Here is a 14,536-nt window from a genome sequence, read left to right on the forward strand (position 1 = left end):
TATAGTGAGTACCAGCGACATAACTAGGGTGTGCAAAGGGGATGGTGGCCCCATGGAGCAAGGTGTTAGAAGGCCTGATCAGCAGCTTCCCGTGGTATGGAAGTACAGTACTACAGTACTGACATTCTAAAAGAAATGCCACTACTGCATTTGTGGCCATAGCTGAATAGTGGAAGTCTTGTATGTGTGGTATTTTAACTTAAGCAAGCCACTTGTTACATTTGTAGCAAATAATTTGATATTGTTTCAGAGCAGATGAGTTTCTTTTTTTATAGTACTTTTTGTTGTTGTTGTTGTTGTTTTATTTATTTATTTTTTTATCCTCAAAATTGCTTTTTTATCCTCAGATTAAAGTTGAGGTGGGGCACTAGATCAGATAACTGCAGAGGGTGACAAGTACCTAGGTATGCTTCTGCTGAGTACCAGCAGTACTAAACAATTACTCTGAAAACCACTTGCAATGAACTTTGCCTTTGACATTCTCCCTACTTTTATGTAAGCCTGGAGTTAGTATGTATAATTTAGAGATGAGGATCCCCCCTGCAATAAACCATTTATTTTTAGTCCTGTGAAAGTAGTTTTCATGGTAACCACTTTGAATAATCAGCACTTGGAGAAAATGTATTCACGGAGTCATCACAAATCCACTATGTTGCCTCTGTTGTACGGAAGGCTTTCTACATGGCCCACCTCATAAGTAATGGTATTTCATCCAGGAACATGGAGGTCATAACATCCCTGTACTCCACCCGTATCAGACCCATTATCGAATACACTGCCCCCTTCGGCATGTACTTTACCAAGCAGAAGCAGCAGTTGGAGAGACCACAGAGGTTCCTGACCAGGAAAATCCAGGGTCTGAAACACTTATCCTATACAGGTAGGCTAAAAGTCCTGTCCCTCTACTCAGAGGTGACCTGTGTCTGGCATACAAGGCTGTCTCTGACTCAGCTTTGATGGAGTTGCTGCATATCCGTAAGTCAAACTCCAATCGTGCAACCTGCACATGAGGTCTCAACCTGGTCTGTGACATTAATAGAACTTGTTGGCAGGACAGATTTGTGTCCCACACTGATTCTCCCATCTGTGGAATAGACATCCTGTCCATCTCAAGCAGAGTGCCTCACTAGCCCTCTTTAAGAGGAACTTGGATGACTGGATGGGAAACAGAAAATACCCCTGGGATCCCACCTGTGCCCCTGCTGGACATGGAAAACAGATGCTGACTTTGTGGGAAATCTTTGGCTAGGCTTATATGGGCCTTCAGGCTAATAGCCTAGTATCATCCTATGAACGTATGAACATATTTACATCCAGATTAAAAGTCAGCATGGGGATTAAATATATTCTTGGATATTTGAAATTATACACCTTTCCACTGGGGTACCATTTGGGTAAGTTATTTCCTAATCATTGGAAACTTTACCCACTATCATGTGGGTACCAAACAGTATAGATTTGTTTTTTATAAGTTAATTATGCATGCTTTTGTGTAACTGTGGGACTGCCAGGCTGGTGACAAATCATCATTTTATCAGCATGATGCTATGTAATAAGGTTGGGCTGAATGCTGGCTATATTATGATAAAAGTCTAAACAAAAGGAAATTCTTAAAGGACTGACCCTTTTAGCAATCTTGCAATTATTCTACATGGCCTGGAAAGACTGTTTTTCATTATTATCTTTGGTTACGACCTATTGCCAGTATATAAAAAAGAAAATCATGATAGAAGATGCTGTTAAGACTGGAAGGGAAAGGAGAAGCACAGGAAAAAGAGAGCATAAAATGCACAAGTCAGGCATTAGCAACAGACACAGAATACATGAACTAAACCCCACACTGAAGCAGTGGTCACCATGCCATGGAGTAATGTAGTTTTGCAGTTAAAAATAAACATGCAAATGAAATATGCCACAATGCACAACTCGTACAACATTGCTTCTCAACACAAAACTTTTGCAGAACTCAGATGTCTAGGGTCTATATTATATGTTCAAAGTTTTATAACTTCGAACATCATAAAATCGAATTCAAATGTTCAAAGCTAAAAAACTTCGAACATATGTACTAAAAAAAAAAAACATACCCAAACTAAACTTTTACCGCATTATAGTGTGGTCTCGGAGTTGGTATAGTTAAAGAGCGGGGGGTCTGGGGGGTGCAGGGGGGCTTGGCCCCCTGCTTACACCAGTCAGGTAAGTTCTCTTTCTTTTTTTTTTTTCATATGTTCGATGTTTGAAACTTCAAACATTTAATTTCAATAAATTAACGTTCTATGTTTTCAAACGTCGAACATATGATATAGACCCGATGTCTACACTCAGTGGGGATGTCATTTTTTGAAACTATGCCTAGGAGGACTTTAGAAGCATTATTGTTTACTGAAATATGTTGTTCATCTATTTTACTAGTAGTCCATTTTTGTTGTTTGTGTTCCTTTTCTGTTTAACGTGTAAAGGGAAAAGTCAGTATTTGAGTAATTTAAAACTATTACATACAAATAGCCTTAATTATTGTGGGATCAAAACTGTTGCTCTCTCACATGAGTATATGGCAACCACTCGGATTTTTGTATTACCTTAAATTATTTTTGCATTATCTGCATTATTTAACAAGTCAAAGGCAGGATATATTAATAGGAAAAAAAACAGCTGTAAATGTTAAGAATATAACTTATGAATGTGGTGTATCTAGAATTTTGATGCAGTAAGAATAAAGTATTTTGAGATTGTTATCACATTATGTAGTTTATATGTGGGGTAGAAGACAAAAACTGCCATTGCACTTGAAAGGCAGGTCAACTCAGACACATCAGACTAGTATTACTGGAGAAAAACAGTTCAAAAAGGAGAAGAATTTGCATTATAATTAATGTGGTTTATGTGCCTGAGAAAAATTCTTGCAAACAAGGTGTTGGGGTTATTCCATGTGTTTTGATAATCTCAGCTGTCTGTTGTAGATTACTATTAAACTGAAACAAATTGCTGAATTAGGTGATGTCACTTTGGGAAAAGATCTGCCAAAAATCTTACGTCCTTGTTGTTTCACAGTAACACTGCTGTTTCTAAAAATGGTAACCCTGTTCTATTTATGTCGAACAGATTTAGTCATTTTGGTCTCTGGATTGCTGTCAGCTGCAGCTGCAAACAATGCCTCAATTTAAAGGCCTTTAAAACTGCCAAACTTTAGCAGACACAAGGAATGAATATATCCTGTTAAGATTTTCTTGTATATGTAAACAGTGTCTGAACTGTGTTAATTACAATATTAGAATTATAAAATGCGCATATTTTCTTTTTTCTTAAATCTTTTAAAATAATCATTTAATATATGTTCACTTGCTAAGATATATAATCTCATTAAGCCAGAGTAGTACTAATGCTGTTTTGTTTTTTTTTTGATAATGCAGACCTATATCCAAGTGGACTGTGGAACAGACAACATCTGCATCCCAGATTTAAAACTTTCAGCAACTGTGTAAGTAAAAAAATGTATCCTATATGCTATGACAGACTCTCAAAGATACATAAAAATGTTCTCAGATGTGTACACTTTGTATCTGTCTGTAGGATAAATATGTCAAGAGAATTCTTGTGACATCTCCTTTAATATTTCAGATATATTTCCAAATACCAATCATTTTATCATTGAATATCACAGTGTTATAAAAAAAGAAACTACACTAGTAATTTAACCACTGTATTTAAAAATATGATTTGTTGTGATAGATGATGTCATACAATTACTGTTCTCATTGCTAAGTGAGTAGTGAGTTTAATTGGGTAAGAACTGATACCAAACATCGTAATCCTAGCTAACGTTCAGAAAAATGAACTACAACAGTAGAGGAACACATATAACAGTGAAGATTTAAGTTGTAAATACTTATTGTAACACTTCAAATTCATTCATTCACTTGTTAACGTTTTTTACCAAACACTTTACTCATTGTCAAATAAATTAATATTTTATTTTCCTGGAAAAAAATGAAAAGCTAACATGAGTATAGCCAGAAACTGAGATTTCATAGAAGTTGGCATTTTAGGCCAGAATATGAATTCACCATAACTTGTATTTATTCTTTAATGGAAGTTTTGCAGTAAAGAAGGTAGGTGGAGGGTGGAGTAGCAGTCTGTAGAAAAATAATGTAAGTGACAATTGTGGGAGACTATACAGTGACATTTCTTAGTGAAATAGATATAAAGTTACATGAATAAGATTAGGGTAGAAAAAAGTTTAAGTAAAGGTAGTGTAACTTTAATGGTGGAGTTTAGATTGAGTATGGGGGAGAGGTATCCCGGGATAGTGTATGAACACAACCAGTTATCTAGCAGGTGTTTCTTTAGTGATGTTTTGAAACCATATAATGTATCTACCTGCCATATAGGGGGGGGGGGATTAGATCCAGATTTTTGCTACCAGGCTAGACTATAGTGAGTCTTCTGTGCTATTTTATTTTCTGATGGATAGAAAAGCTTTGTCGTTGGATCATAAGGCTTTATTACTGATATAGGGTTATAGTATTCCTTTTAAAGCTGGTTATTTTTCTGGAGAGTTTATGGACTGTAATAAGTTGATAAGTTGATGGTAGTTGAGGTGGTTTTTAAGTTCTAGCCTGTTAAGCTTTTCACTGCTATGGAATGATGTTTTTTTTTGTTTTGTTTTTTGTTGCAAATTTTGTAAGTTTGTTATAGGCTATTTCTAGTTTATTTTTGTTGGTTAAGTTAAGATTTGTAAATATGGGTAAGGCATAGACTAGGAATGTAAGTAAGTATGTTTGTGCTAATTTTTTTTTCTGGTGTTATTAGTGAGGAATTTCCTAGCCCTGTAGATGGCTCCTAGTTTTCAGTTTGTTTTTTCCGATGGCAAGGGGTAGGTGTTGGTTGTATCTGAGAGTATCAACATGCATTAATCCAAGGAGTTTTGCCTGTGTGACATATTCTCATTGTTGGCTGATAGGATATGAAAAGATTGGTTTGGGTTTGAGTAGATTTTAGGGATGAAAAGCATCAAAGGTTTGAGCTATCTAGTCAGGATTCTATGGCTAGAAGGGCCTGTTGGGTGTCTTAATGTAGGGTGGATGGTGTTCGGGCTGAGCAGATGAGAGTGGCATCATCTGCATATTGTATCAGGGTAGCTTGTTTAGAGGCGGTGTGTACATTATTAATAAAGACATTGAAAAGTAGGGGTCCTACAATTGATTCTTGTGATTCAGCGACTTTGACTGTAAGGAAAACATAACAGTATTGTTGCTATTTCATGGCTTGTTTCCTATTAGATAAGTAGCTGTGGAACCAGGTTAGTGATAATATATTCAGGCCAAGAGAGGCTAGTTTCTCAAGGAGTTTCTGGTGTGAGACAGTATCAAATGCTTTAGATAGGTCTATGGAGACTGTTAAAAATAGGTTATCATTGTTTTGAAGTTGATTAACTGTGTTTTAAAATTTAAAAAGGCGTAGGGGTGCTATGATAGGCCAAAAAGTCATGTTGAGTCAAGAAGAGTAGATTATGGTATTTGAGCAAGTGGGTGTGAATGTATTTTTCTAATATCTTAGATAACATTGGGAGGATTGCTGTTAGACTGTAGTCGGTTAGGTCGATAGAATTTCTACCTTTAACAAGGGGTATGATGTATGATATTTGTCAGATGTTGGGGGCTTGGATTTCTTTTGTGGATCCACTGATAAGTATGGAGACTGGGAATGATATAGCATCTGTTGCTATTTTCAGGTATTCTGATGGTAATTTGTTGGCTGCCAAGGTGGTTGGTTTCATTTGTAGTTGGTATTTTATTATAATTGACGTGGGTACCCTGTCAATTGTAAAGAGTACTTTGTTGTTGTTTGAGGGATGTGGAGTAGTGAAGGGTCAGGTGGAGTTTTGTTTGGTTAGTAATAAGAATTGACAAAGTGGGTGTTGAACTGAGTTGCTGTATTACTTGGGTATTTAGAGGTTGTGGTAGATTGGGGGGTAGCGGGTTGCCCAGGGTTGAGCAGTGACTTTAAGGACTGTCAAAACAGTTTTGGGGTTATTTTGTTGGGTATTTTGTAGGCTTGTAAAATATTCTCTCTTGTCACTAATTATTTGTTTTTGTGAGATTTCCAAGATATCTATAATCCTCTAGCGTTAATTGATTTTTTTGTATATGTTTCCAAGGCCCAGTCTCTATTTAATAGTAGTTGCTTAGTAGTCTGTCAGCCAGAGTGCTAAAATGGAGTTGACTCATTTGTTTCTGAGTGGGGCCTGCTTATTTAAGATGGTTAGGAAGATATGATTAAAATGAATAACTGCTTCATTTACTAGTAATGTGTGTAAGCTGTTCCAGTTATATTGCTTTAGACTTGTTATAAAACATTCAGGGTTGACATTCTGCAGATTACAGACTTGTTTGTATGTTCCTTACTTCTGAATGTTTAGCCACTGTCTGTAGGTGGGTAGATGGTAACAAATACTATCTGGTAAGGTTCTCATGGCATATATTTTGTGGGCATATTTGAAAGACTCTGATCTATTGTGGCTCCTTTGCTAGATGTTTTATGGTCCTGGTAGTGATGTTTAATAGTTTTGAGAATCTGAATAAGTTTAGGTCAGTCAGTGTTTACATCACCTAAGATTATGGTCTCCTTTTTTGTATTGTGATACAGCCACTGATGAACTTCTTCAACTGTCACTAGATCATGTCCAGGGAAATGCACAGTGCTACCAGGTAGACTGATTCAGTGTTTTGAAATTTTGGGGTAGTTTGAGGATGTTGGAATACTTCTAGGGAGTTTTTAAAAATTATTACGACTCTACCTCCTCTTTCGATTAGTCTGTTTAACCTAATTATGTTATATCCAGGGGAAGTATTTCATCACTAGTTATTTCTGGCTTTAGGCAGTTTTCAGTAGGTAAAATTATGTTGAGGTTGTAGTGTGAGAAGCAAAAGCCTGTAGTGTGAGAAGGTTGTGCAGAAATCATGGGGCTTACTGTGTATGCTTTGAAAAGTTATCTTAAGGAGAAATTGGTTGTGAACTGAGTTGTGGTTTGGGAGAGGAATTATGTCATTCTGAAGGGGTGTGATTGGTTCTGACTGTAAATTGTTGCTTAAGCCAGGGCTGGGGTGGATGCCCCCTCTTTGAACCAGCTCAGTTATAGTATGCTGATATGTTTAGACATAGCTAAGGTTGTTTTATATATATGTAGGTAGGTGGAGAATGATGATTTACTGAGCTTTAAGTGTTTAAAGGTGTGCATGCTTAGTAGTAAGTGTGGATATAGTTTGGGAGATATGCTTGAGAAATGTGGTGTGTTAGAGGACTGTTGTGGTTGTGCATTTGTGGGAGAGAAACTGGGTGGATGTAAGTGGGATTGTAAGACTGAGATATGTATGATAAGGGTCAGTAGTATTATGATGATTATAAAAGAAAGTTTTCCTCTTGAAAAGAATGTAAGATATGTCACATACCTCATAACAGTGGGAGTAGTGTTTGTTGTGTTGTAGGATTACTAGGTCATTGTGTAGTGTATGTTTAGGGTAGTTAGGGTGTACTATTAAAGGTTGCAAGAGTATTATGTTAGAGGTCTTAATAGCGATGGAGGATGGATGAGGTGCTGCTAGTGGTTGTTAAAGGTTAATTGTGAGAAGTGGGTGTGGATTGGGACATATAAATGTAGGTATAATGGGGGTGGGTTGGAATTGGTGGTAGGGTAGTGGAGCATAGTGGATGAAGCGTGGAATGGAGCAGGGCCCACAGACAGAGTTTTGTATTCTCAAGAGAAATAATCAGGGGAGCTGCATTTAAAGAAAGGTGAGCTTATGAAGGCTAATGCACAGATATTAATCTACCACATACTTTGTCAGTGTTTCTGATAGTAAAGAAAATAACAGCAGACAGTACTAGGTCAGCCAGTATACTGTGGGGCTAGGGCTTTGTAAAAGCCAGGGTTTGATGAAGTATTGTAACTGATTTTTTTTACATTGTGCCAGATGATTTGAGAAGGTATTTAATATGAAAATCTGAATATTTAAAAAAATTGAATATTGAACATTTTAAAAATATATATTTTGAATGTATGGGCTTTGTAATAGCCAGGATTTGATAAAGTATTTTGATTGATTTTTATCATGTTGTGCCACATGATTTGGGAAGATATTTAATGTGAAAATGTAAATATTTTGAATAATATGAATATTGAAAATAAAAACAAATCTTTCCTTCTCAGTGAGAGTTGTTTTCATATTATCACTTGACCAGTCATAATTTGGAATAAATGCATTTGGATGTGACTGATTACATTCTTTGACAGAAAGAGCACCTGACAATACCTGTGGTGCCTTATAGCAGAGCACACCAATACAGTCATACTCTTTTTAGATAAGCGTGTCTTATCTTCAATTTACCAGTGCTCTGCCTGTGAATACTGTCACAGTTACAGTATTTCCTGTGTGTTGAAATGGCTTCATGTAAGAGTTGTTTCTGAAATTCATGTAGTACTATCTCTTTTCTAACCAATAACCCATTTTAGTACTGTTTCCCATTGTCAGTATCAAGCTTTATTAAGTCAGTAATATGCAATTAACTAGATGTCAAACAATGCTTGTTTAAGTCCATTGACAATGCATGGCTTACTGGAATAATTTTTGCAATAGCACTTTCAATGCATTTTCCAAAAATACTTGTTAAGCTGATCAGTTTGTAGTTGTTAGGGAAGTTTTGGTCATGGCCTATAAAAACGGGAACAGTGATGGATATCTTCCATATTTTGAACTTACAAGTAGTGAGTTAAGAGTGCTAAAAAGAAACGATGAACAGAATGCTGTTCTCTGATGCTAGTAATAAAGTATTCATTTAACCCCTCTAGTAGAAAGCTCATGCCGCTCTTTATTTTAAATAAAGTGTGTATTATCTCCTCCACAGTTAGTATTAGACAGTCAATGGGCACCAGCACTCTGGAAGACTAGAGAGTGAGATATGAGCTTGTTCATCAACCAAGAAAGCTTTAGAGAACATTTGGACTATGTTATAGTTGTCTGTAATAGCAGAAATATCTTCACCCCTTCCTCAAGGGATATAAATGAAAGTAAGTACTTGCCATAATGGTAGACATGGATGAAGTCCATCCTCTTCAACCCACAGAACTAAAGCTATTAGCTTTTAGTCAGTTTAGCATCTGAAACTTTCCTCAGTTAGTAGATGCAGTTTTTATCTGTAATGCTCTCCCAAATAGTTTCCTGTCCAGATATCTGCTCTGCTATGCTAGGGTATGTTAAAAACAACTACATTAATGCTCTTACCCATGCTCTGAAGTAGGGGGATGGAAGGTGGGTATTTTCATGAGGATTGTCCTGCAAGTCTAGATCTAGCAGCATAGCAAGTACATAACTTGTGTATCTAACACAATGATTAGCAGGTCATTCTTATGGGAACATGCATCTAATAATTGTGCCACTGAAGGAAGACCTATACAGATCACATGCAGGCTGTAGTATCTTGCAAAAGAATTTGGTAAAGCCCACATAGCTGCTGCACAAACATCATGCAAAGATTCTTTCTTGAAAAAGTTGGAGAGCTAGATGTATCCCTGACTGAGTGAGCTCTAGGCACAGAGACAAAGATTAATTGCATATTTTCATAACAGTTTTTTTTTACAAGTAGTTAGCCACCTAGACAAGGTAATTTTAGAAACGTTCTGTTTTTTTTTTTCTGATATATTTGCTTTTGTCTAGTTACAGTCTGAGTACTTTGGATATCCATACAATGAAATAAGCATTCAGCTCTGTTAGAATAATTTGACTAGAATAAAGGAAGGTGGAGTTCATATCAGTAGCTATTGGACATATATGGTGGATTAGTTTACAAAGACAATCTGTCTTTGTGAAAAACAAAGCATGCAGAACTGACTCACAAAGGTTGTCATTCAGAAATTGCTCTGGCAGAAGTAGTGGACACCTTGGAAAGTTTTTCAAGATACACATTTCACTTTCACATTAGTGGTGGTTCAGCTTCTCTAAAGCATTGTAAAAGTATCAGTGACGTTTTGTCTCTTCCATTTGTGACATTTGTGTGTTCTGTAAAACAAGGTAATAAATCCTAAGGAAGGCAGGGTCTTATTATGAGAATGGATACGAAAGATACCTTTGAGAAAGGACTTGCAAACTTTCAAGGGTGCCATTGACAATGAGTTAGAATCTGCATGAAAATTTAAAAGTGTTGCTATCTGTATCTTTTATGAAGTTACAACTTAGTCCAGTGTCCAACTGGAGAAAGGTAGTCTAATATAGCTGGTAGTAGAGCAGTGACTGCATCCATATCTTTGGCAATAGCCATAAAGAGAAACACATCCATTTAGTTTTGTAGTTTTCTAGTACTGGGTCTCTGGGTAGAAGTGAGAATCTGGGCAATGCTGTCACAGTGTAAAAGGTCATGGGTCATTACTAGAACTGGAGTAACCATATGGTTAGATGGAGGGAGTAAAGGTCCGGGAGAGGCATGCTTTACTAATGAGTTAGGAAGCTTATGAAGAGCCTTAGATGCAGAAGCTTGTCTAGTAAATGATGTCAAAGCATAAGGAAATCAACTTGTTAAGGCCAGTATGGGGTAATGAAAAGAACAGTGTACTAGCTCAACCTGTCATTCTGAATCAGTTTCAGAATAAGGGAAAAAAAGATAAGAGCATAAAGGAGTTCTGGAGGACATCGCTAAATGAGAGCATCACTGGGCATTTTCCTGAAGGAGGGATGAGGTTAACAATTTTTCAATATTTGGCTTTTTTTGTGAATATGAGTATGTCACCACAAGGCTTCCCTCAGCAACAGAAAATCTTCCACACCACTGACTGGCCAATGAACCCCTCATGTGGCATCAGTAAACAGTGACAGAGCCTGCCCATTACAGAACCAGCTTATCTGGATATGGTTGTCTGTCAGAAAGTGGTTCATCATAGACGTAACCCATTTTCATACCATTATTGCTTATCAACTAACGTGGATAAAAGTAGGTTCTACCTTGCTTGTTTATGTACTAAATCACTCACATGTTGGTGAGAAGATTGGTAATATCACACTGTGGTAGTGAGTCCTGAAGAAGAGCAGAGCTACTGTCAGCTTTCAAATGTTAATGTGCAGATTGGTTTCTGTATGTGCCAATAATCATCGGATGGCCTACCCATGGAAAAGTCATCCATGGTGACAGCCACAAGTGGGATGGGAACTAAGAAAGAACTATCCAGAGTCACATTGGCTGTATGCATTCCTCATTTCAAACGAAACTTGCAAGTTGTGGATACCTTGATTAGTTGCATTATAGGATCTGTTAACTCTGAGCATTAGATGTTTAAGCTCCATTGCAGAACACTCATCTGAAATCTGGAATTTATAATAATGTAAGTAGATTTTGTCAAGCATTCCAGAGCTTTTCAGTATAATGAGGAGGGGTTTGAGAAAGACTGATTGATCTGAAGCACCATGTTCAGTAAACAAAGGATCTGGAAAGAGAGCGAGCACAACCTGCAGGATAGAGTATCCAGCATGCACCTGATAAGTGTAAGCTACTAAGATGGCTCCACTTCTGACTTTGTGGTGTTCACTTTGATTCTCAGAGATTGGAGAAAACTCCCTTACAAAAATTAGATTGTTCCTTGTTGAAGTAGCTACCAGCCTGTCATTTAAATAAGGAGACACCTTCACTCCTTGAAGCCTCTGGTTTCCTGCAACCACAGATATGCACATGACAAACACCCTGGAGATGAGATGAGGCCAAGTGGATGTGTCTGCAGTTATTGTTCATTCATTCATTCATTCATTCATTCATTCATTCATTCATTCATTCATTCATTCCCATTTGTTTATAAGGATAATCTGACTGAGCCAGAGCCCATTTTCAGTGGAGGCCTGTGAGGAAAAGCTTCAAGTTGAACATACACAAGAAATAGTTAGGAATTATTTACATTTGTAAAATTTATCAAAAGCACTTAAGTATAAGATAAGGGAAAAATAGCACATTTCCAAAGAATGACTGGCTTATATCCAGAAGCATAGCTAGCATGGGGTGAAGGAAGCAGCCATCCCAGTTGCAAGGTGTTAGCATGAGCAGGTCTTCACTGCATTGCTGGCATTCAGAATTACATTTGTGGTCCTCTGCACCACCCCCAGTGTGTGGCCATCCCTGGTGAGATCTAACCACAAATCAGTCTCGCTAGGAGTACCAGTAACACAAGACTCCCCTTAGCAACAGCTAGACTAAAAAACTTCTTGAAGGCCAATTATAACCACTTACGTAATGACATAAATAGCTTCATAGCCCCTCCCCCCACAGATGGAACAGACAACTATGCTGACTTATACACCAATGCTTTATACAAGCACCTGTGCAATTGTATTGACTCTGCTGTACCTGGTAGAACCAAAGCAAGATCTTCAAGGAAAAACAAACCTGCCTGGTGGACAACTGCCATTAACAGGCTATACAACAGGAGAAAGAAATTGCTGTCTAAGCGTAGGAAGGAATGGTCTGAAAACTGGAAACACTCCCTCCTCAACTTAAACAAGCAAATAAGACTGCAAGTGAAGTTCTCCAAAGCTAATTATGAATCCAAATTAGTTTCCCTAACTAAAGATAACCACAAGGCATTCTTTAGTTACATCTGCAACTCAAAGGTAAGACCCAGATTTGCACTGCTCTCGTAGTTAATGATACTACTTATATAGAACTTGTAGATATAGCAAATCTGCTGGCTGACAGGTTCAGTGAAAAATTCACACATCTGTCCCTACCACATATACCTCAAAGCATTTCTAACACCTGTCCCCTATCTAGTGTCTCCGAGGAGCAGGTCTTAAATACCCTCTCCAAGGCCAAAAACAGCCTCTGTGGGACCAGACAACATCCTGGGCTGTGTTCTACATGGGTTAAAACAGGAATTAGCATCACTATTGAGCATGCTTTTCAATCACAGCCTAAGCACTGGCTTCATCCCAGAGGAGTGGAAAACAGCTACCATCATTCCTTTGCACACAGGGGGTGCATCCATGGACCCTGGGAACTACAGACCCATTAGCCTGACCAGCCTTATCTGTAAGGCCATGGAATGAATCATCATGGACTTTATTAATAAAGATATAGGAAACCTCCAAATGCTCGACCCCACACAGTTTGGCTTTGTCAAGGAGAGATCATGCATGTTGAACTTGGTAGACTTTTTCGAGACAGTCACCAAAGCCCTAGACAAATGCATATGGCCTACCTAGACTTAGCCAAGGCCTTTGACACAATCCTCCACTCAGGCATCATTGCTAACTTGTCAAGCTGGATATAAACCCATATATTGTTAGGTGGGCTGCAAACTGGCTCACTTATAGAACTCATATGGTCAAAATAGGGGTCTCTACCGCCTCCAGAAGACTCGTAACCAGTGGTGTTCCACAGGGATCAGTTTTGGGACCCTTAATGTTTGAAATCTACTTCTCCGAAGTACAGGCTAAAATTAAAGGAGTGTGGATGACAATGTTTGCTGATGATTGCAAACTGGGAGTGATCATTGAAAGCACTAGCAATGTCAACATTTTGCAAGGTCTTACGCAGACTAATGACTGGCGTCAAAGTCATGGTCTTAAACTTAATGCAAAAAAATGCATTATCATCCCCTTTGGCAAGGGTGCTGTTCCTGCAAACTACCACATCAATAGCAATACCCCAAGCACACACACAGTAGTGAAAGATCTGGGCGCATAGGTTGACAGCAACCTTAACTTCGATCACCATGTCTCCACAATGGTAAGAAAGGCATTTTATATTGCTCATCTCAGAAGTAAGGGCATTGCCTCCAGAAAAAAAGATGTTATAACCCCCCCCCCGTACTCTTCCTTCATCAAGCCAATAATAGAGTACAACGGTCCCTTTGGTATGTTCCTTTCCAAACACCTGCAGCAACTGGAGAAACCACAAAGGTTTCTTACAAAGAAAATTCAGGATCTTCAAGATTTGTCTTATGCAGACAGACTGAAATCATTGCCACTTTACTCTGTGTCATACAGACTGCTCAGAGATGACCTGTGCCTTTCATATACAGCAATGTCTGATCCATTTTTATGGAAATGCTGCACATTTGCAAGTCAAATGGCACACGAGTCACTTGCTTGAAGGACCTTCACCTGGTATGTGACATCAACAGAACTCGCTGGAGAGAAAGATTTTGTCACAGAGGTTTCCCCACCTTTGGAACAAGTTCCTTTTCATGTTAAATGAAGCCCCTCATTGGCCCTATTTAAGCACAATTTAAACGATTGGATGGGTAACCAGAAATTCACCCCGGGGGTTCCACCTGCATCCCTATTGGACAGAGGCAATAGGTGCTGATTTTAGTGTCTGGTTGAACCAGACACCCTTGGGAATATGGCTTGGCTAGGCCTCTAAGTGCCCTGGAGTCATTAGCCTAGTACGCTCCTATGATCCTGTGGTCTGAATCTTGTTTTTGATCTTGAGGAGCATAGATTGGAATGAATGCATTCATGGATTTAAATCAGGGAACACAGTTTTTTTCTTTTTTTTATTTTTA

The 14,536-nt window shown here is 38.1% G+C and overlaps 1 protein-coding gene across 1 annotated transcript in view; it reads left to right on the plus strand.

Moving 5' to 3' along the window:
- Nucleotides 1–14,536, plus strand: part of ITGA8 (integrin subunit alpha 8) — a 1,841,490-nt gene that overhangs the window by 1,268,412 nt on the left and 558,542 nt on the right. The window contains exon 19 of the mRNA XM_044067504.1: nt 3,411–3,478. Coding sequence (XP_043923439.1) covers nt 3,411–3,478 — 68 coding nt within the window. The remainder of the gene's footprint in view (nt 1–3,410; nt 3,479–14,536) is intronic.

The sequence above is a fragment of the Protopterus annectens genome, chromosome 3.part1 (genome assembly GCF_019279795.1).
Source record: "Protopterus annectens isolate FY-2018-M chromosome 3.part1, PAN1.0, whole genome shotgun sequence".
NCBI lineage: Eukaryota > Metazoa > Chordata > Ceratodontiformes > Protopteridae > Protopterus > Protopterus annectens.